At 36.0% G+C, this 26,785-nt stretch overlaps 1 protein-coding gene across 1 annotated transcript; it reads left to right on the top strand.

Annotated features, from left to right (window-relative positions):
• The first annotated feature begins 1,383 nt into the window (after positions 1 to 1,383).
• Positions 1,384 to 25,302, top strand: LOC113237157 (acyl-CoA-binding protein homolog). The gene is made up of 4 exons (XM_026473465.1): positions 1,384 to 1,489; positions 1,772 to 1,809; positions 16,589 to 16,706; positions 24,893 to 25,302. The coding sequence occupies exons 2-4, from the start codon at positions 1,795 to 1,797 to the stop codon at positions 25,030 to 25,032; spliced, it is 273 nt and encodes a 90-aa protein (XP_026329250.1). The 5' UTR covers positions 1,384 to 1,489; positions 1,772 to 1,794; the 3' UTR covers positions 25,033 to 25,302.
• Positions 25,303 to 26,785: the final 1,483 nt, after the last annotated feature.

Raw genomic sequence — 26,785 nt, 5'->3', positions numbered from 1 at the left:
AAGCATTATTTTCAAATCAATTACGCTACGCTAAATGTACATTCCTTATTGAATTCGGTAAAAAATCAAAGAACTACGTTGTTATTTGTATAAAGGTATCTTATCATGTTGTAGATTAATGAAATGTTGCGAAAATTGGTAAGTCGCTTTGCGGTAAGTCACCGTGTGATATTATTACATTTAACAGTCAACTTTTGGACTAGAATTAGTCGATGAAGGTTTTAGAACTATATTGTACTGATCATGACATATCATGTACAAAGATCGAACATAGAAAAATTTTCGTCGATCCGGTGGGACTTGAACCCACGATCACGCTGCAACGTAACATTTCTCTAACCATCTGAGCCACGGGTCCAGTTACCGAGTTGTCAAAATTGTCCTGTGCGTTTGGTGCGCATTTGAATGCGAATTTGACCTCCATCTCATCTGATGGAACACTTTCCATCCGATGAGGACGACAATGGAGCATGCACACCTAAAGAATGCCTATTCTCTCTCGCCTTCAAAAGGCCCAAATTATAGCGCTCAGGGAAGAAGTCTTCAAGCAGGGAATCCCACTCCGTTCGCTATTTATATGTGTAAGCATAACGCTTCGTGCGAATCTTTGGAATATCCACAACATAGAGGTGAAACCCAAACTTACATCTAGTCCCCCGGTGACGATAAGGGGAAGGTGGAATTAAATTGTTCAATTCCATCGCACACTCTCCGTGATATGTTCAATAGCATACAGAGAGAAGCAGGCAACTTTATGGCGGTGTCCAAGAATCTGAAGCTTTCACCTCTACTAAGTCTGAGTCACCTATAAGCCTCTTGACACGCTTGTCAAATGTATTTTTAAATGAGTTATTTTAATTAAATTTCCCTGTTAATGTTGCGCATATTATGTGGCTTATTAAACATATAGCAGTACTTCAGTTTAAATTGTAGTTACCTAGTAAACTTTAGCCACGAAGTCATGATTTTGTATAAGATTTTTCAAATAATGCGCAATCAAGCACGCAGCTTCATTAATTAGCTATCACTTCCTTTTAAATGTCTAAGAAAAACTTCTTAAAGTGTAAAACCTAACATATACAACGTAACAATCGCCAAATTAGCTTTTCTATACCATACTAAATAAATATAATGATCACGACGTGTTTAAAAGCTACATAATTGTCTACGCCAGATGATGTAAAATCATGAAACTCGTTGCAATGAGGCTGAACGTCACTACATCCGGTGTCAAAAGGTCGCTGAAAAAACAATTTGACATGTAGAAAGTGTTGTCCAGTGTTGTCATTACCGCTAACCTTATATATTGTTCATTCGGTTTAGAATTTAAATGTTTCTTTAAGTTTTCTATCAATTGTTGTTCTAATGTCGATTTAGTAGAGTGCGATAACTGTTTCGAACTATTCGGAGCGCGTGGAGCGCGTCATCGAACCGATTTCATTCAGTCCGCAGCGAGTTGCCGTGACGATCAGTTGTTCTTATTTACAAAGTAAGTTTTTAACGCGTTCTACTTGATACTTAGTAAATTCCTTTAACATTAAGCAGTTTAGTCAATATTCTTGCTATTTCAGTTTGTACAAGTAAAAAATATAACTTCTAGAGTAGTGTAAACCGTGGTTTTTAGATTTAATGATTGTGTGGTTTTTTGACCGCAAGTTAACCTCTTCAGGTTATAATTAATGTATTGTTATAAGTAACGCCGGTCGTATAGGGTGAATTTAGATTGTAATTAAAGTAACTTTGTGTAGAATTTGGTATATTTGTGTTTTAGGTGGAATCTAGCCGAAACCCATTATGTCTCTTCAGGAGGTAAGTTTTTTTTTTCGATCAATAAATGAGAGGTATTCGGAGTGCTTAAAATGTCTAAGATAAGATGTACGAGAGAATGATGAAAGTGACAAATATGAATATTCCTTGCAATAGCTATAAAATGTTAATAGGTACAAGGAAGTGATTTCTAGGTACATTATTACAATGCAACCGTTACAAGATGGTCCCTGATAAGGAAAAGATCTGCATATTATGTTGAGATTCTCTTTAAATGTGAAATTTCCTACATTTATTGTGTACTTTTGAGATTGCACTAGGCGACGTGTCTGCAGCTTGGTTTTCTTAAATTACCTAGTCAAAATAAAGGTCAAATAATCTTTGTTTCATGTGTGAGCAAGTTACACTTAAAGTTGTCTTATTGATTAAATTCTACTGCTTATTCGTAAAGCAGATTCCCCTGAAAACAATGAGCAAGAAACTGTATTGGTTGCTTCTTGTAAATAAACATTTGTACACATTTATTTATTCCAAATATCATTGATCATCCCAGTATGCAGCAGTTGTATAATAATCTTTAGTATATGTATATATTTTACGGTGTCGAAAGCCAAAAACTCAATGCAAAGATATAACAGACACATAGAAGAATTTTCTCACCTCAGTTAACTCGAGCTGTAGCTCAGTTGGACGAGCAATGGCGATGGAATACCGTGGTCGCAGGTTCAAGTCATGTTGATCCGATTGAATTTTTTTTGTATTGAATCTTGATATTTAATAATTTACCAACCTTTAGTTTACTTTTTTGTTTCATTATAGTTTCAAATCTTGTGAGTGACAAATTTGGAATGTCAACTTCAATTTTACTATAGAAGCGTAGACATTGCCATTTAGTTGAATTTGTGAAAACGCCAGTCAAGAACTGCCAGTTTATTTTTATTCCTCATATAAATGTTATGTCTCTCACTACGTTTCTTAAAAAAATTACTGTTCTTAACATAAATTACATGTTCATAAATGTACCTAGAGTTACAAAGTGCAGTTTGTAGTTGTGATTTTGAATACTGGTTTCTAATATCAATTATCAAGTAGGTATCGTGTATTTCCCATTGTACAGTCGCCTACAATGATGATTATATGCAAAAAAATAAAACTTAGATTTTTGTACGAAATATGTATTAAAATCATAAAACCTTTGTGTTAATAAAACTCCATGTTAGATAAATTTTTCAGGGGTGAATAAGAACCTTACCTATTTCTGCCGCCAAGCAGTAATGTAAGCATTACTGCGTTTCGGTTCTGAAAGGTACCTAAGTGTGTTGGTGAAATTACAGGCTCACGCGACTTACAAACTTATGTCTCAGAGTGACAGGTGCAGTGGCAGTGCGGAGGCTCTTTGAGGTTTAAAGCTCTGAGTGTCACTGCAACTGTTATGAACAGGCGTGTCGCTTATCACCAAACCCACGGCTTATTCGGCCCGTCCTTTGGCATTATAAAAAAATATTTTAACTTAAGAAATTGCCCTTCCCGTTTTTACATTCCGATTGTACATTCTGTTCAATTTTTTTTCAATTTTTCATTCAATTTTTTTACTTTGCTACTGCTTAACAGCTAAACAAAACTCAAATAAAATATAGGAAATGAAACTATTTTTAACCGACTTCAAAAAAATGAGGAGGTTCGCAATTCGACTCTATGTTTTTTTTTGTATGTATGTTACGCGATAACTCCGGTATTTGTGAACCAATTTTCATGATTCTTTTTTTGTTGGAAAGAGGGTACCTCCATAGTGGTCCCATTTAATTTTGAAGAAAATCATTCACCTCTAAGGGTGGCTGTCCCGCATGAAGATTCATTTTTATAAATAGCGCCAAAATTTTAGTATAATGAGCAATTATTTTAATGGTTGATTTTGCTATTCTTTAATTTTTGCGTTTTTCTCTCTCAATATACTTCGAGTATTGAGAATCGATTTTTATTATCTCCTGTGTCAAGTCCCGTATAGTGGCGAACTAGGGGATGAATCCGGGTTTGCGTGCTTTCTGGTAACCGATTTCAACAAAACTTGGTAATTGTATGTAATTCCACGTACTTTTGAGGTCGGTTTTTAGTACTCTGTACTGATTCCAGATTTAAATCGTGTGTATTTGTTTTTTCAAACAAACCAACGTTTCGGGCTCTTTACAGTTCCCATGGTCACGGTCACGGTCAAATAAAATATTCAATACACATTCTGTCTGGCTTCTCTGAACGGAGACACCATGCACATAAGGCGTGTAGGTGTATTTGACCAACTTTTTAAAATATTAGTAATAATGTACCAGACTACCACACCAATTACCAGATCTCAAACTAAGGAATGCCCTCTACTATGAGTACCAGAGCAAGGCAATTAACTTCAGTTCACTGGAATGTACAGACCAAAACCAATTTAAAAAAAAGTTTATTTTCTGAATTGGTCCTACTGTTAACCAGTTACTGTTGAACCCTGGTCCATTTGCACTGGTATTGACTTTTGATCTTAGTTTAAATTGTCAGCTCATACCAGCTAAAGAAAATATGCATGATGCAAGTTAAATAAAACAAGCTACATAAAATATTTTACATTCAAGAAGTAGGTTCTTTGTTGGTGTAATAAGTGCTATTCAGTACTTTGCAAACTTGTTTTTTATCTCTTTCAAAATATTATTCTTTGATCGTCCTTGTTGGTACCTGTTTTTAACCAACTTCAAAAAAGGAGAATGTTCTCGAGTTAACTGTATTTTTTATGTTACTCGATATCTCCGCCATTTGTGTAGCGATTTCCATGATTCATTTATTGTAAGAAATGGGATACTTCAGTAGTGGTCTCATACGAATTTGAAGAAAATATTCACCCTGTAAGGGTAGCAAATTAGGGGTAAATTCGGTTCAACGATGTCAATTTAAAAAACATTGCAAATAGCATTGACTTACAAATAAATAGACGACGGGTCTAATACAAAAACCACGAAAAAATGTCCCGAGTCAACCTATTTAAACGTAGTGACATGTAAAGGAATATGAAAAAGCTAAAACGTTGAATTTAAATTGTAATGTCATCGCAGTACTGTCTAATTTTGCTTGCTTCGCTGTCAGTCGAACAAACGAAGACTAAAGCGTGAATGACGCTCTGTATACGATTTTAACGCCCTATAAGTTCGGACACTTTTTAGCGCGGACCCGACGTCCATATAATTGTAAGTCAATGGCAAATAGATGTAATTCCAAAGATCGTGTTCTTATTCTTTTGTTTCGAGGTACTAATAAAAGTATAGCACTTTCACAGTTCTTTTTTCAGTTTATAAATAGAAACAACAGTGTGTAACAAGGTTGAGCCACCAAGTACATCATGTCAATTTTATTATTGTGGAAATCCATTGCATTTGTTAAGTTATAATAATGGGTATTAAATGATGAACACAATTAGTTGAATAGATTGTTAGTTAGACAGCTAATTAGCAGTTAGCATGGATGACTCACGTAACATGGACAAGGTGAAACAAGGCCAAGAACTACAGCCGAGGTGAAACCTCTTTTAATTTGTTATTATTATAAGACTGTTACTGTTTAAAAGATTATTTTTAACCGACTTCAAGAAAGGGAGGAGGTTCTCAATTCGTCTGCATGTTTTTTTTTTCTTTTTTTTTTGTATGTATGTTACGCGATAACTCCGCCATTTGTGAACCGATTTTGATGATTCTTTTTCTGTTGGAAAGAGGGTACCTCAGGAGTGGTCCCATTTAAATTTGAAGGAAATATTCCACTTCTAAGGGTGGTAAACTAGGGGATGAATGACTTTTGAGGTTGGTTTTTTTAACCGGAGGTTAGGTTATTATTATTATCAACGGGTTTCTGTTATCAAAGGTTACTTGAAACAAATTGTTGGTTAACCATAAGACCGCATGTTCTTTTTTCTATGGTTATGTGGCTATATATTTATTGCAATGGCTATTAATGTATTTTTTTATATTAACTTAATACAAAAAATCACAAGGAATAAAAAATATCGTCGCTGGAAAGGCGAAGGTATTAAAGCGCCATTTTCGCCTTTTGGAGTTTAGTAATATCGCCTTTCCAGAGACGGTATGTAGTGTAGTTTATATAGATAATTCAGTTTTTTCAACGCATATCAATTGCTTCCGAGACTCTAGCACCCCTCTAGGACTCTTCAGCGCCCACTTGTAGGGATCACTTTGGGAAACCATGCTCTAGTTGCTTTTCACGACAACTGTACCAAAATGTACTATACAGCCGTTTCAAACACGCGAGCCATTCAGTTAAAAAGTTATTGTTTTAAGTTAAAGTTATTATTTAAAAAAACCCCGGCTTAATTGCTTTGACTCTGCCTACCGTTCAATCTGGAACGTAATATTGCTGCTTTGCGGTCGAATTTGGTAGAACCAAGAGCGCATCGTTCTTATCGTAAGAGTCATAGAGTTGAATATCCAGTGTTCATGACGTGCCGTTGTATCTATTCCAATTCAGACGGGTTCAGAGACCCCTACTACCTATACAGTTTAATGTTATAACCAGAGATTGGGAGATTTACCTTAACTTTAAAGAAGTAATATAGATATTGTCGATAATACCTCCCTCTGATTGTATTGTATTTAGTTCTATATTTTTAATGTGTAACGATAAAAAAATTACTTAATTACAGTCATCGAGTATATAACCAGAAATAGAGACGAAATTAGGGCCATATGTTCCTGGTAACACATTAGCGATACAGCTCTTATAAATATCAACTCTCGTTTGCACTGAAATATAGACTGGTCAACTACTGACCTGTGTGTACGTCTCCGTATATTCCAAAAAATATTCTATATTTATTGTAATAAAGATAATATCTTTAACAATGCCGTGCTGTTTTATTCGGTGGTGTGGGAAAAACAGCAAAACATCTAATTACAAAACAAACGGAATCGCATTTCATCGGTAATTAAATATTAAATATGTAATTTTGCAATTTTCGTCCATTATAGCAAAGCTCAAATTAACTGGTCGATTTGAAGTGAAACAGTTGACGACACCCGTCAATTGTTTCGAACTCGGGCTAGCCATTCGGAGCGCAGTTGTCACAGTAATGATATGGCAGAATAGTTTTCAAACAAACTAAATGACATTTCGTCTCTATTTCTGGCTATATATTCGATGATTACAGTAGTGTATTTTGGAGTAAAAGTTTTGTAATTGTTAGTAATATTCGAATCTTTGTATTAATAATTATGACAAACTAGTGGAGTAATTTCACAAGAAAAATAATTGAATACCTATCAATTCAATTAAAATTAAATATACAGTGTATAGCGACATCTCTAGCCGGTAGCTATAAAGGTATCTAACTGGGTGACGAAATATTTTCATAGATGGCGCTACGACTAAAAAGTCATTTAAAAACCAAATACAAAGATACGACAACAAGCACAGAAAAATTCGTAAGGTTCGCTGGTTCGTTCCGTGGATTAGTTGGCATAGTGTGTGCCACGGTTTGCTAGAAGACGTCGGTTCGAATCCGGCCGGATCGAAGGAATTTTTTCTGAGTGTTCGATCTTTGTATTACTAATTATAACAACGTAGTGGAGTAATTTCACATAAAAAATAATTGAATATCAATTCAATAATAATTTAAAAAATATAACTACTTTGATGTAATTGTTAACCGACTTTTAAAAAAGTAGGCGGTTTTTTGTGTATTTTACGCGGTTACTCCGATATTTATGAACCAATTTCGATGACTCTTTTTTTGTTGAAAATGTGATGAAGTGGTCCCATTCAAATCTAAAGAAAATATTCCACCTCTAAGGGTGGCAAACTAGGGGAATGTTTCGTTAGTCTATTTGTACAAATATTTGGCAAATGGATTTAATTCCACAAACTTTTGACTTCCGTTTTTTTGCCTATTTTTTTAATCATTCTGAGATTCTAAAACTATCTACCTCTAAAGAAAGGTGTTAACCACTCCTTTGTCGACCTCCGTAACCGAGTGGTGTACATCGGTTTTCACGGTGCCATCTGTGTAAACTAACTTTTATTTATTTTCTTTTACGTTTTCTATTTTTATATTTTCTCGGGTCTGGGTGTTGGTGGTACCGTCGTTGTTTCCGATTTACATAACACAAGTGCTTTAGCTACTTACTTTGAGATCAGAGGAACGTTTGTGATGTTGTCTAATATTTATTTCTTTATGTTTACCTTATATGTGTTATTTGAAGTTTAATTAAATAGGTTCTGTTACTATCTAGTTATAGCAGAAGTCAATTAAACCAATAGTGCCAATGTTTATTTATTTATTTAAAGATACACCATCAACTTAACACAAAACAATGTTAGAAACAAATATACATACGTTCAATCAGCTATTTCGCGTTTCGCACCAAATGTTAAATGCTACAAATAATATGTGAAAGTATTTCACGTTATAATTGTTTCAACCAATGACAAGAGCCGCAATTTTCACATAGAATATAGTGCCATCTATGAAATATTAAGAGAGATAAGTCAGGACGAAAAAGGATTTTGTTAGCTGCTTAAGTAAAGTACGGTTAGATTGATGGTATGGCATTGAAATATTAATTTAAATATTGTCGTTAGATGGCATTTGGTTTAATTTTCTTAACGTACTCCAATCCAAAGTGAAAAAAGTTCGTTATGATTTTAGCACCTTTAAGTCTTTGAAATTATAATTGCTTTAATTATTTTTTTAACTTAACGTTATAATTTGAGCTATATATTATATTAACTATCTCTAATCATGACCTACACAAAGTTGAACGGGAATGGCATGGCGGGATGATGAGTTTTACTTTTTAAACGTTAATTATCTCTGGCTGGCTGGCTGACATCCAACAAGAACAAGATGGAACTACATACTAAATCTTAGGAAAGAAACAGACAGATGTACTATCCTGGGAGCGTTCAAGTACTATTAACCGATTGTGTTCAAAATGAGAATAATTATATTTTTTTATTAATTTTATTATTGATTATACTTACCGCGTTGTTTTGTAATATCGGCAACTTTTCAATCATACTTTACAATTTGTCGTACGACAAAATTACATGTCATGTCTAGTCATTATCATTGAAATTAATAAGGTGACTTTGCAATGTGGTAACGTAATTGAAACGTGTCTTTTATTCGTACATTTTCATTGATTGCACTGTAATGTAGCATATTCCCGGGGTGCGATCGGGACAAGCTCACTATTATTTACCTACAGGAATTTATCCAAGGTTCTAAAACTAACGAAGGAAACCAACACCAAGTTTTAACATTGATCGTTTATTGATCGGTTTACAATAATAATAAATGCACCTCTTAAGTATACTAGAATTACCTGAACCACGCGGGGTTACTACCCTAACTAATCTAGTGACGGTGATGAGCTAAAGGGTAGGTTTACGGGGTTGAAGGGTGAACAATTCCCACGGCCTGGACACACCTTGGTCACGCGCAGCCATAGTTTCCCCAACACAGGAGGCGGACAGGGTTGAAGGGTGAGTGATTCGTATGGCCTGGGCACACCTTGATCACGTGCAGCAATCACTACCCAACCCAGGAGACGGAGGGGGGAGGATAGTCCTTATAGGGGGCGGAAGACGAGCAATTCGCACGGCCTGGGCGCACCTTGGTCACGCGCTGCAATTACTCTTCAAAAGCCCCTCACCCGGTGGAGGTTCTTACCGTAGTAAGCTCCCCCAGCGAGTGTAATCCTCGCTCCGGCTGACGGCCTTTTATAGTCTCGTCTCCGCTCACGGCGCGCGTCTCACGCCCGCCGTCGCCTGCGTCACTCGCGCCGGCATCGGTCAGCGGAACTTTCCATGACGCACGATCGGCCGGCGCTGTGGCGAGTCGTGCCCGGTGCGACGCGTCAGAGCACTAAAGTCAAATGGAATTTAAATCATTTAAAACTATACATTTATACGGTACGTTATAATTATACATTTATAATTATATACAGCACTAAACATTTAGAGTAAGCCACTGAGATACAAAGTATAATCTAAAATAATAATAACAATAATAAAAAAAAACAAATTAAAAAATGCAAAATAGAAACAATTGTATACACATGGGAATAAGTTGTTTAGTGTTCCCTACATGAAAGATGTCTACTTTATGTCACAGTCAAGTCATTGTATGACTGCATGAGTCTGTTCAAAGAAATACCTTCCGAGATTAGTTCGGCCACTAGATAAAACAAATGACTTGGCAGTGTGGACCCTAGGCACTTTACGAGGAACGTTTATGTTGATGAGGGCCACTGACTCTGGCGACGATATACCTCCATGCACCATCCTGTGCAGAGTTCTTATGTCAGCAATTCAACGTCTGGTTTCAAGAGAACACATTCTGAAATATTTTAGCCGAATGTTATTTTAGTGTTTATTATACAGCACTAAGTAAACCAAATGGTTTAACAGGTCGTATTTTTTTATGGTTCATATAAGTGCGCATTTGACGTCTATCATGAAAGTGACAATGAGTGTCCATATTGTATTTTTTTTATCATGCCAAGAGACGGGACGAACAAGTCGTGCACCTGGTGTTAAGCGAAGCGCCTGTCCATAACAGTTGCAGTGCCGCTTGGAGCTTCAAAATCACAAATCTTATGGGCACTGCCACTGCGCCCGTCATCCTGAGACATAAGTTGACAAGTCCCATGTGCCTGTAATTTCACCAGCACCCTTACCCTTCAAAACCGAAACGCAGTAATTCTGACATTGCTGCTTGGCGGCAGAAATGGGTGAAGTGGCAGTACTTCCCTGGACAAAATTTTTCACAAGCTCTACTGCTACTAAATAGTATATAAAAGCAATACATTTAAACTCTAAACAAACTGACTTTGTAGATGTGGTACGTCTACAATAAGTCAATATTATAGTGCCAAAGTTCAAGGTCTAAAACCTAAAAGTAACTCGTCACTATTCAATTTTTAATACTAACTAACGCGTAAGTGTTAAGTAACAAATCGACTGATGTGTTATTTTTGTCAATGCCTATCAGGCAATTGGTTTAAAGGCATTTAAAGTGATTGTTAGATATTTATTGTAAGAGGTTTCAAACATTTGATTTGAATGGGGGGTGAATTAATTTGTTTTTGGTAACACTGACAAAATAAAAACAGTACAGAGTATTAAAAAACCGACCTCAAAAGTCATTGATCCCCTAGTTTGCCACCCTTGGAGGTGGAATATTGTGTTCAAATTTAAATGGGACTGTGGTTCTCAGATTTGTCGGAGGTACCTTCTTTCCAACAAAAAAAGAATCATCAAAATCGGTTCACAAATCGCGTAACATACATACCAAAAAATATAGTCGAATTGAGAACCTCCTCCTTTTTTTGAAGTCGGTTAAAATTATAAAAAAGAAAATTGATTGCCATCGTATCTTACTTTTATGTCTTAAGATGTGTTGTTGCGTTTGCGAATATTTTTTTGAAAATATTCATAAAAAAAATTAAAATTGATCTCTGTTCACGTCACATTAAGCCGGCCAGGAAAAAACTTTATGACCATTATAATAAGAGCGCGTTCGGTCCGAGCGTAACGTAATGACTAAGGTGCTTTTCCACCGGCGAGGCGAGCCGAGACGAGCATTGAAATTTGTATGGCAAAATTTCAGTTCTCTCTTAACTTACGACGGGGCGAGAATTGAAATATTTATGGCCAGGGCTCCGTCATTCGCTCAAGGTTACGCGATAAGTGCCTACCGCTGAGTACCGCCGTCGGCGCGAGCGCTCATACAAGTCTTCCATTTATGATTATTCGGCTCCACATGGCTGCACACTACGGGCAACGTTATTTTCATCTCTCTGAGCTCTTGCTTAGGTTCCTTTTTCTTCGTAGTGAATGCCTAGTGTCATTAGTCAGATTTAGTAGGCTATTATAGCGTAGGTATTTTCAATTTTGTATGAGACTGATGTATGTTACGTAGAAACTAATAATAAATTTGTGATGCAGCTATTATTTTTTTTTTAATTCATTTCTCATTTCACCTTGTCTCGTCTCGCCTATGGCAAAGGTAGTAAACCACCAGATGAGTGCTGTATGGGATTGTCGCGATATTGCAGTGCATCTGACATATTCACAGACGCGCGATCTGATGACTTTTATGTCGTGATGACTACAACAACATAGGACGTGTAGTAGTTCCATTACCATTCTGAATTGTTTGGTAAAAAGTTGGCCGACACCAAGACCATATCATTGACGTGCCGGTGTTGCAAGCCAGTTAAAAAATACCTTATGCACGTAATTGTAATTGTATTGTGTTGTGTGGATCAGTTTTTGTATTACTAATGAAGCCGTGGTAGCCTAAAGGAGACCTACGGCCTCTCAAGCTGAGGCCGTGTGTTCGAAATCCGAACTCGCACCTCTGAGTTTCTCAGTTTATGTTTTGAGTTTGCAACCCTCGGGAAACTTGTGAAGTCCCCAACCCGCATTGAGACTTGAGCCCAGCAGGAACATATAAATGGGTTAATGATGTATTACTAACAAGGAGAGGAAACCTATGCTGTCTAAAACAAAAAGTGACTATACCTAGTTATTGAAAAAATTCTGACCGACTTAAACCGAATCCGCGTTAATAAGTGTAGTGTCGCCCTTAGGCTGCTAACAGATTGACTGCATGTTTGCAGTTAATTAGTAAAGTTGATAAAGCCTTCGTGCAGCTAATGCGTGAAATGGTTATCAATTTCATGCAGTCGAGGTCTCGGATAACGACTTTACGCATTAACTGCATGAAGTCGAGATCGGCTTCATGCAGTTTATGCGTGAAATCGATATCAACTTCTTGCAGTCTCGGCAAAATCTGTGAGCAGCCTTACCATAATTTAGAGTATAATACAAGGCCGTAAAGAAACAACGTTTTTGATAATTGTTTTTTTATTGTTAGTTCAAGGAAAAAGAAAATTTCAAGAAAAAATCACGATGATGGAGTGCTATTTGAAGTTTTGTCTCAGGCGTTACCAAACACAGACAGTATTTTCTGTAATATTTTCTATAAATATAAATGTAAAAACTTGATTCATCCATCATGTATTATCGATAGAGGTGCATCTCTATTTTGCCATCTCAGTGGGATACCATTGTAAATGTTGTTTGGTTTTATGTACTGAACCCTTAGCACAATGTTGTTTAGTAAATTTGGACCTTATGTAGATAGATATTTAGTACATTTAAATAATCAAGCACGGTATAACAGAGTACATGAATAGCTTCATCTAAAGAGATGGTTACGGTCATTATAACTGTTTTAGACTTTTTTGTGACTCACGATTGCTCGACATTCCACTTGAAAGTCTCTGAATTTTAGAGGCTTTTTTGTTTGTTTTGAATAGAAAAAAGTAGATATACAAGCACCACACGCCCGCCGCCGCACAGTGGGGCCAAAACCCCAAAACGAGATCAAAAGTCGAAAAACGAAAAATTAGATATTTCGAGGCAAGTGTTACATAATCATAATCTCGATCAATTTTGCTATATATTGCTATTAAATACTATCGATTTTGTTTATAAAATAAGAGAAGAAAATTGTGTAAAGTTGGGAAACTTGACAAAAAAAATATATAATAATATTGTTTTCAGAAGTTGTGAGTTTCACTAAAATAATACAAGATATTATTTTGATATAACAATGCAATATTAATTAGTGGTTTTTCGAGAACCGATTATATATCTTAATAAGTTTTATATACATTTAATATACGTAATACATCGTTTTGAAATGAATTAGTTAACTTTTACATTTAAGTGCTTGTAATTTGTGTGAAGGCAAACGGCCGAGATATGATATATCGTATAGGAATTATTTGATGCACTAAGGGATGTAGTTTAAAATAGTGAAGTCAATGGTTATGGCCACTTGCCTTTCCCAAAGTGAAACGCCTGTTTAGTAATTTTGTATATTTAAGAAAAAAGGAAATCCGGGTAGAATTAAATATTTTAATTCTGGAATTGAAGTTTCAAAGGTCGAATTTTATTTGTTAATGTTTTGTGTAAATCTGCTTTACTTTTGCAATACTTCTGTGGTAGTAAAGAACGCTATTTCAATTTATTTTCTGTCATAAAGTCAATCCATTTTATTATTAAGGAGTTCTGTGTATTTAATGATATATTTATACGTGGATTGTTTATTTATTGTGTGGATCAATATGGCCTTAAAACGTGATCAAAATAAGTACCATAACCAAAATATATTTAGTCATAATACTCGTATTGAATAAGAAAAACACATTCCAGAGTTAAGAACTATATTTAAGGATTATTTTGAAAAAGCATTTATTTTAAAATGGAGAGAGTGTAATAAGTCGGTACCGCAAAATATTTTTAGAAAAAGAGAAAGACTGGCTGAAATAGACGTGCATTTTTAATAAATATTGCATAATCTTATCAAGGCCGACCTTCATCAGATTTTCTGAATGCAAGAGATTCTACGAAACGTAGAAGAATTATAGATTTCAGACATTAATACAGCATGTACGAATGAATATAAGTTTGAAGGTATAAGGAAAATTAAAAGAAGTCGGTAATGGTAAAAAACTTACAAGTTACAAATCGTACTTGTAAGAAACTGAGTGTAATAGTATTAAAAAATGGCAATTTGATTAATTTTGTATGAAAAATATTGAAAAATATACGAAATTCGACCAACTTCGGCTGTCCCGATTTTTTTCGTCTCATACAATGAAATGATCCCCTCATGAAACTTAGACGATTAGCACTAAAAGTAGATTTGATAAATTTTATTCATTTTTATAGACAACTCACGCTCGACCAAAAAATTGACTACGCCAAAATTGTTTTCATAAAAAAGACAAAATGGTTCCTAACACAAGTTTCTTTGTGTCTTCTATGGTATCGGATTTCCCCGTACTGTCCCATTTAAAAAAAACACTGTATAGATGTATGTCCGTAAAGAAATATTTTGCATAAATTAACTTATGTAGACAAATAAATAAATTGAACTTGGATATATATAAAAAATGCATTTCGTTTTGCAGAACAAAACATTTAAAACAAGTAAATATGGTAAAAATTCGTAACAAAATTCATGATGTACATAATGACATAATGACATACATAATAAAAAGTAGTTTAAGTGCATTAAAAACATATTATATTAATAATAAATAAATATTTTTATAGTTAGGTATGCAAAATAATTTTGATCACCTTTTCGGGTTTTGGTCCCACTGTGCGCCGGCCGTCAAAAACTTAGAGCATAGTTTCCCATAGTGGTCCGTACTGACCCCCAATGGGCGCTGAAAAGTCCTAGGGGGGGGCAGTAGATGCTTTGGAAACAATTGGGGGCGATGATGCTGCCAAGAGGTACTACCGCATTTGAAAAAAAACCTGCATTATCTGCATAAACTACACTACATAATCCCACTGCTATTACAATAGGGTAACCTATCACAAATTTTTTTGTCCGAAATAACGTTTGTTCGAATTTTCTTTACACTGCAAACCGTATTATAACGAAACAGTTGTTCTTTCAGGATATGTTGAATGTTTATCGCAAAGACACGATTAGATTCGGTTAAGTTAGGTTAAGTTAGGTTTAAAAGAAAAAACATTTTTCTCTCAAAATTACTTTCGAGGTTATGAAATTTCGACCAAACGTTATTTCTGGAAAATGTCATTTCGGACTACTGATAGGTTACCTACAATAGTGTTGTAACTCAAAATATGTGAAATTCAAGATTATACTATTGCTGAACGTAAAATTAGATTCTCTACACGCTAATAAGACCGTCGTTAGAATATTGTAAGAAACAATTAAAAGATATCTACTTAACTGAAAATGAGACAAGCTTTTTGTGAGCTAGTTCTGGACAAAAAGTTCTTACTCAAAAATATGAAATGATAGGCGGCGAGCCTAAAAGTTTGGGAACCCTATGACTTAAAGTATTTTATACGCGTCGATGACGCGCGTCATCTGCGCGCATACGCGCTGTAAACGCGCATATGTATCGAGCATTTCGATAAGATATAGTTTTAATTTTAGTTTTGTGTGTTAAGTTTTGAAATGTAGCAACTACATGAAATTCTATATAAGCTTCTTGCTTGGAAGGCGACGGTTGCGCCCGTTTGAATCGATTTACTACAGCGCGTCTGCGGTGCGTATACGCGCAGATTACGCGCATTTAAGGCGCATATAAAGTACGCCGTGTGCAAAGGCTCTTAGGTGAATTTGATAAACATAGGTGTATGTATGTCTGTATTTTAAATTATGATTTGTAAATTTACATTATACAACAAATAAAAAAAATACTGTTATTGAAATTTCCATAAAATGTAAATTTAAAAAATTGTTATAATAATGCACACAGACGACTCCCGTTAGATTGAAGGAATTTTGTTTGTTCGATTTTTGTATGACTAATAATTATATAAAATGTACTTTGTAGCAATATAATAATATAGTAGTTGTGGTTTATCTAACGAAACGTTTGGTTTACCTAAGCTAATAGAAATGGAATTAAATTAATTTTCTACTCCGTGAACTACGGAACGCCACTTTATCCTGACACAACCTTGAACCTTACATACATCAACTATCCTTTTCATACAACTTCTTACGTTTATTAAGATATTGTAAAAACAAGTCATGGAACAAAAATTGTTGTTTATGATGTTAGTATTATGATTCTGCGAGGTTGTTGTTATTTTACGCTGTATAAATATTTTTTTTCTATTAAAATCGTAGAGCACGTCTATTCGTAGTAAAAAAACGAACTATATTCATTTTGATCTGTAGGTATTAATTTGATGTTGTTTTTAAATGTTCTAGCAATTCGACAAAGCCGCCAAAGACGTGAAGAACCTGAAGTCGCTGCCCAGCGACAGCGACCTTTTGGAGCTGTATGCCCTCTTCAAACAGGCTACTGTTGGGGACGCCGACCCTGCCAGTGAGTTCACTTATTCATTCATGGTATATATTGCCGGTTACAACATGCCACATGGTTCACCTAAGGGCACGTTCCCATTATGTCGTAACGTTTTATTTATCGTTGGACGAATGTCGCGTCTAGCCTGTTCCCAAATCACGACTATTTGTCGTGGATGTTTATTTTATCGTTGAACGACTGCCGGCTCTAGCTGTTCCCACTAGATCGTGACGACAATTAGTCAGTGCACGTGCAGACAATGATAAAAAGCATGACGACAAAAGTATCTACGATTTATTTATCATCAGACGACAGTCGCTCTAGCTCTTCCAATTGTCTCGACGGTCTGTCGTCGTAACGTTAAAAAAGTCGTGTACGACAGTTACTCGTGTTGTACTATGTATGACTTTATTTAAATATACAAACCACGACACTTTAAACTGCACGACATCTGTCGTCACGACATACTGGGTACGCGCCCTAAAGGAAATTGGTTAAAAATATTCTAAATGTCATAAATGTGTCGCTGGTCAGTCAGAACATACGGTTATTTATTTGTGTTTATGTGTATTTGTAAGCGAGGGTCTAATGTTTGTCATTTGGACCGACCCTTCTATAGTGAATTTCTTCTGTAACGAATTGTTAGGGAAATCAGACAACTTACTGACTTTGAGACAGCCAGAACCGTTTACTTCAGTTACTTTCACACGGCCTTTTTTTGTGGGGCGCATCTGTAATATCCAAACAATTTTTATTTTGCGAAGCGTGCGGTCAAAGCAATCTATAAATTAAGCTCACATATCGCACATACGGAGATTTTTAAGGAAATTGGCTTATTGACAACTGCATCACAGTTTATTTACAATTGTATACTTTTGTGAGTCTTAATAATGAATTGTAAAATAAACGGAGTGACATACATCATTTAAATACCAGATATAAATGGAAGCTTGTGTTATCGAAGTTAAGACTTCAAAGGCTCTCAGTTCTTATGAGGTTTACGGTAGTCTATATTGTAATAAGATTCCAAAAGCTGTTTTGGACCTTCCCCTTGATAAGTTCAAGCATCATGTAAAGGCTACTTTACTAACGAAAGGATATTACTCTGTTAGAGATTACATAAACGATAAGACGTTGACTTTAGAAATTGTAATAAATATAAAGATTTCAAGTGTAATTTGCTTAAGAGCGAGTTCGTTGTGTCGTCGTCACGCTATGATTTCAACGCATCGAGTGCCACACGAGCAATGCGGTGTCGCAACGTAACGTCGCTTGCTTACGCACCGCAGCACCCCTTCCCGCTTCGTCCCCTGAACCCTTGTCCGATGCGCACGCGTTTCGTCGCCGCGCGCCGTTTTAAGGAATTACACCCTATTGTATGATCTTAATAGTTCATGATTTTTTCTAATTCAGGAGGAACTGTATGCGTAGCGGAGTCAAAGACGCGAGGTGATCTTAAATAGTTCACCTGTCTTTTTTTCGAGCGGTAGTAGTAGCTGTACGCTTCTTGTGAATGAGTTCGTCCAGGGAAGTAATGTCACTTTATCTATTTCTGCAATAATACGTTATGGTGAAATTACAGGCACATGGGACTTGTCAACTTATGTCTCAGAACGGCGGGCGCAGTGGCAATGCCCTTCAAATCTTTGCGATTTAAAGCTGTGAGTGGCTCTACAACTGTTGTGGGTTCACCAGACGAATGACTTGTTCGTCACGTTTCTTGGTATCATAAAGAAAAGAACGGGACAATAAGTGTTCGAGTGAGATGCAAACGTTACCAGCTCTTATACGTAACCCTTAACGTCGCATTTATATTTGTCAGGTTAATCAAATAGTACCGATACCACATAAAATTGTACTTTTAAATATTTAATAAAGTTTCGACATAGTAAGAAAAAGTCGTGATAGCTTAATGGTTTAACCTATCGCCTTTTACGCAGAGGAGAGTGGGTTCGAGTTTCTAGAAATTTATGTACGAAATTTAATTTCAAATTTACAATGAGTTTTTCGGTGAAGAAAAATATCGTGGTAAAACTTGCACGTCGAAGAAGATTCACAACCCTCGGAAAACGTGAAATCCCCGCAAGCCCTCGCCTGTGATGATACCCGTGCCCATGTTCGATCAATGTCCGAGCAAGGACAAGACGAACTAAAAAAACTAAACGACTGAACTAGTTCAGTGCTATTGAACTAGATCGGATCGCTCAGTTTAAAGTCCAACTAGTAATTAGTAGCAGTAGAGCTCTTTGTGAAAGAGTTCGTCTACGGTAGTATTGCCACCATACCTGTTTCTGCTGTTCCAATTTTGAAGGATTTGTAAACTTATGTCTCAGGGTGATGGGCGGGCGACTGCTACTGCGTAGCAGTGCCCCTCAGTTCTCTGCGATTGAAAGCTCTGAGTGACACTGCAATTAATAATAATAATAAAATTGTTTATTCAGTAACATAATGTACAGAGAAAACTAAAGACTACTTATGCGATTTAATGTAAAAATAACACATGTACCTGAACTAGGAAATTCCTGTATTTCAGGTAAAAAGTACTACTAATTATAAACGTGGATACTGTTAATATTATAAATACTTTTTAGGAGAATCTTATGAAATAAAATTAAACAATTAAACAATAAATTGCCAATCAACAAAATGTACACTTAAACATGATAACATTTATTTTACGATAATAAATAAATTCTCTGTATCCTCATAGGACATATTTTGAAGAGCTTCTTGGAGAATTTTCTTTACTTTAAAGCAACAGAAATTATAAATGGAATATTTGGCGTTTAATTTATTGTACAAAAATGGTCCAAGAAACACAAAAAATCTTGAAATAAAAGTATGTTTTGATGATATAATTTTGGGGCAGACAATATCTTTTCGTCTTTTATTAGTGATTTTATTGTTATGGACAGGCGTGTAGCTTATCATCAGGCGCACGACTTATTCGTCCCGTCACTAGATATTATAAAAAAAAACCAAGCAGACACAGGTCGAGTGCCTAGTCTCTTGTGCCTGTGATTGCACTTGCTCTTTCTTATACATATTACATAATACTAAATAAATTGCTGATTCTTTGCGGTAGACTTAGGACCTTGGTACTTACCTGGGCGGGTACTGCTTATTACTGGGCTGGTATGGTTGAAGAAATATTATTTGCACCGATGAATGATGTCTCGTGGAACGGCTTGTCCTTTCTATTACAATAGGGTAATTAAACCATTAAGAGTGGTTACATACGGTTGCTTTTAGCAGCGATGCGATTTGTAGGCGATTGCATACAAACGCGCTATTGCATCGATGGAATTGCCTTTATATCCTAAGTGTAGCGATGCAGTTGCGCGCTTGCATCGCGTTTACATCGCTGCTTAAAGTCGCGAGCGTGTAAAAAGGTAGACGATTAGCGATTGCATCGTGTTCGCGTTATAACCGCTCTAACACTTCATGCGTACACGGTTTTAACGATCTTGGTCCATCGTACCATTCATGGGTGCGCTAAATGCTTTTTCTGAATTCTAGTTTTCAATTATTACTTTTCTCAACAGGTTTTTTTCAACAGTAGATACTTCGTAAAATATCGACTTCTGACACTTTTCTTACTAATTCAACAAGTTATTTACGTTTGGGCTTAAGTCTAATGCGTAAATGTGTTTAAAGTAGTTGTTTGCACAACACAAGTGACAAGTGAGCTACCGAGACTGTTCACTATTTTGTCCTACTGTACTCTGAAGACGAAACGATAAAACGAGTCCCAAAATGTAAACAAACAACTGTCACTGTCAAAGTGACATTTCATAGATCATAAACCTTTTTTCCGGTTCGTTTATTAACAGGTATGTACGGGGATGTAAGGGGGCACACACCATCACAGCTCTTATTGTCAACCTCACCTGCACGCGGTACATCCTGCAGTAACCGACGAGGCTCTGGCGACCGGTAGTAGGCGGTATAGCCCTTCCCCACATTGGCGCTGTCAAATCTGCTGGCTACCGACGGGCAGCAGCGTCGGTAGTACAAAGGCAGCGTCCAGCGATCTCCAACCCGCATGCCCAGCGTGGAGATTATGGGCAATAACCCCCTTCATGAAATGGCGTGCATTAGGGGAGGCCTATGTCCAGCAGTGGACTGCAATAGGCTGATGATGATGATGATGATTAACAGGTTCTACTCGCGACGTTTCAGCTCAGTCTTGTGGCGATGCTAACCGACGACCTGACCTTATCCATCCCTATCGATCATACACTGACTTTATTTTTATTATTAATTATAATTTAATTTTTTATTTTTATTTTATTACATTTAAAAAAATATTGTTATTTTAATCAAATATAAACTTAATAGTAATAAATTATTGTAATAACAATTCTGCTTAAAAGTATTTGCGTTTGTATGACTATAATAAAAATTAAAAACGGTAAATAAAAAGGGCAGCCAAAGGTTGTGTATCTCACGGAAGAAAAAAAAACAATGGAAGTGTCTTAAGTCTGGATTACTATCAGAACAGATGTCGCCAAAACTGTTAATTTGAAACATTACGCAATCGTGATATTGATTTACCACCACTTCTACTGTATTTATTGTTCTGTGTCATGAACGTAGCCATCAAATATAATAATAATTTGGAAAGCAGGTTATCGACGAAAAACAACTTATCTCTTTGCAGCACTCTCCCGAAAGTTCCCGTGTACTTTTCAATACAATACCTAAAACATTATTAAGATAATAATTAATAGTTAAAAACATAAATCATTTGTTGATACATAATAATATTCAAACCGGCATCGCTGTTGAAAAGCAAGATGTACCAGATATAACAGAAGTTTCACACATTTATGAATATTTAGTAGAAGAACTTCTGATTAACGCTGAAGGAAAACTGCATGTCGAAGAAGGTTCACTACCCCTGGAAAACGTGTGACAATTCGCATTATACCAGTGTGGCGGACTAGACACTCGGAAAAATATTGTTGCATTGTCATCATCTGCTTACACCCATTGATGGAAATAAATCTCTTCGTTGATGAAAGGAACAATTAAAGTAACCGACATAGCTCGCAAAATCAGTAAACTTAAGAGTCTACTACCTCACATGGCTTTGGTTGATCCCGCATAACAGTGAAAGTGTTGAATCAAATAAAGCCAGAGTCCGTACCGCTCGCAAATTTCATAACCTCAAAGAAAATGTTTTTTCTTTTAAACCTAACTTAACCTAACCTAATCGTGTCTTTGCGATAAGCATTCAACATATCCTGAAAGAACTACTGTTTCGTTATAATTCGGTTTTCGGTGTAATGAAAATTCGAACAATCGTTATTTCGGACAAAAAAAATTTCGACTTTGTGATAGGTTACCGGGTCGGAAATGTCTGCCGGAGGGCTTCTGGTCGACGGAGCAGACTTGTAAGGCGACCACGTCAAAGTAAACGTAGAGCTAGACGCCCGGTGCCAAGACGGACGAACTACCAGAGAAACGTGATCGGCAGCGACTGATGCGGGCGGCACGGGATCGGAAGGGTTGATTCAGTATTTACGGTGAACGAGTCAATACGATACAGCGAATGTTGTTATATGATTGATTTTTCCATCGCTGACGGCACAAAAAACATTTGATTTGAATAAAATAAGAATAGTTTGGTTGCAGTAACGTTAACTGTCTGTCAAAGCGTTTATTGCAGTTAAAGTATTCTAAATTTTTTTGTGGAAAACAGTACGTGTTGGCCTCAATCTATATTGCGGCGGAATGGAATGGAAGCGAATTTTTGTAACAATATTGTACAAAGCATAATGAACTTTATGATCAATTGTGTAACGTATAAACTAGATTATTATTATAATTATTAATACAAAGATCGAACATTCAGAAAAAATTCCTTCGATCCGGTCGGATTCGAACCGACGTCTTCTTGCATACCGTGCCAGAAGCTATACCAACTAAGCCCCGGAACGAACCAACGGACCTCACGAATTTTTCTGTGTGCTTGCGTCGTGTCTTTGTACTTGGTTTTTCAATGACTTTTTAGTCGTAGCGCCATCTATGAGAAATCTTTGACAGATTTATCACCCAGTTAGTACCTTTACAGCTACCAGTCCTGGCGAGAGATGTCGCTATTCACTGTATTAATTAAATTTTTATTGAATTGATATTCAATTATTTTTTGTGAAATTACTCCACTAGTTTGTTATAATTATTAATACAAATATCGAACACTCAGAAAAAACACTCAGAAAAAATTCCTTCGATCCGGTCGGATTCGAACCGACGTCTTCTTGCATACCGTGTCAGACGCTATACCAACTAAGCCACGGAACGAGCCAACGGACCTCACGAATTTTTCTATGTGCTTGCGTCGTGTCTTTGTACTTGGTTTTTCAAGTAATCCTTGCATAATCAAATAATCCTTGTGCATGCTCGAGAATGCTCGCGCATTCCGCGGAAGATTTTGGCTCGTATCTAGCTTGTTTGTTACACAATCGACCATTTTGCTATGTACAACATCTTTATTAAAAATCACTTCAATTCCGCCGCAATATCAATATCAACCTTACGCGAAGTTGAGCCAACATTCTACAAGTAATCCGATATCATGTAATCAGATGTATTAATTAGATGTTTAATCGTGTTATGATCTCTTATTACATTATAATTCTCTTTGACATTGCAGAGGTCGTATTGTAACACTTTATTAATATTGCGGCATTAGTATTGCAAAATTATCGTTGTAATCGTACCTGTTATCTCTTTTTGTCGACCTTAGGTTAGCTTTTCGGTGAATCGGACCATTTCTGACTCTAGAAGTACCATTACCTCCTAACTTCGACGTAGAATGGGATTTTGCACGTACTGGCAAAATCTCATAATCAAACATTTGACTGTTCACGCCTTAAATCACTTATAGAAAATTCTGTTCAAATATTAGACTTTAATTTTACTACGAAAACCATTGACTTACAATACGAAAACGTACTAAGTTTATAGCGGAAATACCTTGGATATTTTTTTCTAAAGTGCCCTTTTTAGATAGGAGATATTGGTGCATTATCGTGGTATAATGGTATGACTTACTGCCTCTCAACATGGTCGTGGGTTGGGTAACTCCGAGTTTTTCGTAATTTATGTGCGAAATTAAATTTGAAATATACCATAAACTTTTCGATGAAAAAAATCTTAATTTCCCTTCAAACACTTCGTTTTTATGATTTGCGTACTATTAAAAAAACTTACAAATTTTCGGATTTTACTCTGTTTAAAGATAAAAAGGGAAGATTTACGTACATTTCAAACTAGAGTGTATTTCAACTAAAATTCTAGAAACTGATAGCAAAGAACCTAGAAATGTGTAGATTTGCGAGATTATGTAAATACCACTATGTAGATATACAAATGTCACTGTTACTGCTACAAAAGCTTCAGGTTTCAGGGGTACAGCTACTCTTTTCTGTACACTTGCAGCTCAATTAAATAGAAACCAATACCATCAACACCAATATAGTAGCTGTAGAGCCCTTTGTGAAAGGAAAAGTGCAGGGAAGTACTGTGCCACTGTACCTATTTCTGCCGCCAAACGGATGCAATGTGAGCGTTACTGCGCTCCAGTTTTGAAGGGACTTGTCAACTTATGTACCAGGGTGACAGTGCTTTCCATATATTTGCGATTTAAAGCTCTAAGTGGCACTGCAACTGTTATGGACAAGCGTGTAGCTTACCATCAGACTTGTTCATCTCGTCGCTTTGTGGTCTTGTCAGTTTTAAATCGTAAAAATCTTAGAGGTACCTATTTGCGCCCGCCATTCTGGGATATAAGTTCACTATAGTCCATCTGTTTAGGTACTTAAATAAATGTAAACAATCTTGAGATGTCTATTTAATGAAATATACATTTATAAAATGATTTTCCCTTACGTTCAAATACAAAATACAAATACTTAGCTTAATATGAAATTGCATGCCTATTTTTATACCTATTGATTTGTAAAGCATGTGTTTCAATAAAAAGATGTATCAAGATTGTTGACATTTAGTCAAGTACCTAAACAAATGGACTATAGTCCCATGTGCTTGTAATTTTACCCGTTTAACAGCACTCTTACTCTTCCAAACCGGAACGCAGTAATGCTCACATTACTGCTTGGCGGCAGAAACATAAGCTCTACTACTCGAAAATTAAGTTATAACAACAAAGCTAACACAAACTTATTCATCTTTTTCAGACAAACCCGGTATGCTGGACCTGAAGGGCAAGGCAAAGTTCAACGCGTGGAGCGCCAAAGCCGGCACTTCGAAAGAGGACGCACAAAAGGCTTACATCGCCAAAGTCGAGAGCTTGGTCGCTTCCCTTGGCCTCCAATAAATACTTATAGACCAAATAATAAATTTCATACTACTCGATTTTACGCTACTGAAAATATTTATGGCCCAAATGCGATAGCGTTACGGACATGCACAACAAAATGTCCCAAAAGTCGATAGTATCAAATATTTGTATCACGAATAAAATTCATTTAGAAATTAATGAAATATATTAAGTCACTTAAGTATAGTGATAATGATAATGGAAGTATAACATCACTTTTACAGTGTGTAACAGACACTGCCTGATAAAAAAAAACAATTCCTACTTCCGGTGTCTGAACATTTTCGCGGTAAATTGTAAAGAGACGTTGTACTACTTCCTGCGCAAATGTTTTTTTTTAAATGGCGGATGTGTACAACTTTGGATTAAAACTTTTATCTCAATATGTTTAAAAAAACTCTTATAATCAAGTGACATTGTTTGACAAGCGTTTATTTATTAGGAGTTTATTTAATGCTCTCTTCCAATGCCCTCCGTCTATTAAAAAAATGTATTTATTTCACAACTAGGGTAAATGTCAGGTGTAAAACATCACATAATAAATTTAAGGATAACTCTTTATACATTTTTCACAACTCTGTGGTGCTCGCAATCATAATGTATTTATTGTTTTTTAAAGTTGCATTTTTCTGTTATGAAGTTTTTGGTATAACTTTACTATACTGATTCAGAATTAAATCAAATGGGAATATTTTCTTGAGTTTTATTAAGTATCATCGAGTGCATAACCTGAAATAGAGACGAAATAACGGCCATCCATCTCTGGCACCTCATCAGGCAAATGGGCCTTATATCACTTTTAAATATCAACTCTCGTATGCGGTGAAATCACAAATTAGAAAGCTGAAATAGTACAGCGCCAGCAACTGATCTGTATCTCCACATATTCCAAAAATATTCCGTATTTATTGCAATGAAGATAATATCTCTAACAATGGGGCCTGTTCCATTCGGTGGTGTGGGAAAAACAGCAAAACTCAATTACAAAACATACGGAATCACATTTCATCGCTAATTAAATATTAAATAATATGTAATTTTTCAATTTTCGCCCATTATAGCAAAGCTGAAGTTAAACTCATCGATTTGAAGTGAAACAATTGACGACACCCGTCAATTGTTTCGAATTCGGACTGGCCAATCGGAGCGCAGTTGTCACCGTAATGATTTGGCAGAATAGTTTTCAAACAAATTAAATAACATTTCGTCTCTATTTCTGATATATTCGATGTTAAGAATTCATGGCTTCGCAAATAGTTTATGCATCGAAATGTCATTCAGGTCAAATAAACCCTCTGCTGCGGCACTTGAAAGACGATCTGATAATATGAAATATAATCCAATTTAGAAAAGTTCATTACCCAATTTGGTCCTGCCGGGAATCGAACCCGAGACCTCCTCATCCATATGTCTGGATAGAATGATAAGCGGTCAGACCGTAACTACTTAAATTCATTTACTCATTGAGACGCGACTGTACCATCTTGATCGGGCCACGAGTCTATACAAGGCATGCAGACACTAACGCCAGGTCAAACTATAAATTCTAATTACCGCTATGCAAAACTAACAGTATATTTTTTTGCCAAGTTGCCTTTAGTTAAATTATGTTATAATTTAACTAAAAAAGAAAGAAGTATTTAAATAAGAAGTAACAGTAGCGCTCCTTGTGAAAGAGTTCGTCCAGGGAAGTACTGCCACCTTATCTATTTCTGCCGCCAAGCAGTATAATGTGAGATTCATTGCGGTC

This window comes from Hyposmocoma kahamanoa, unplaced genomic scaffold (genome assembly GCF_003589595.1).
Source record: "Hyposmocoma kahamanoa isolate Upper Pololo Valley unplaced genomic scaffold, ASM358959v1 93, whole genome shotgun sequence".
Classification (NCBI taxonomy): Eukaryota; Metazoa; Arthropoda; class Insecta; order Lepidoptera; family Cosmopterigidae; genus Hyposmocoma; species Hyposmocoma kahamanoa.
The sequence above is the reverse complement of the archived record's forward strand: the minus strand, read 5'-3'. Positions and strand labels throughout refer to the sequence as shown.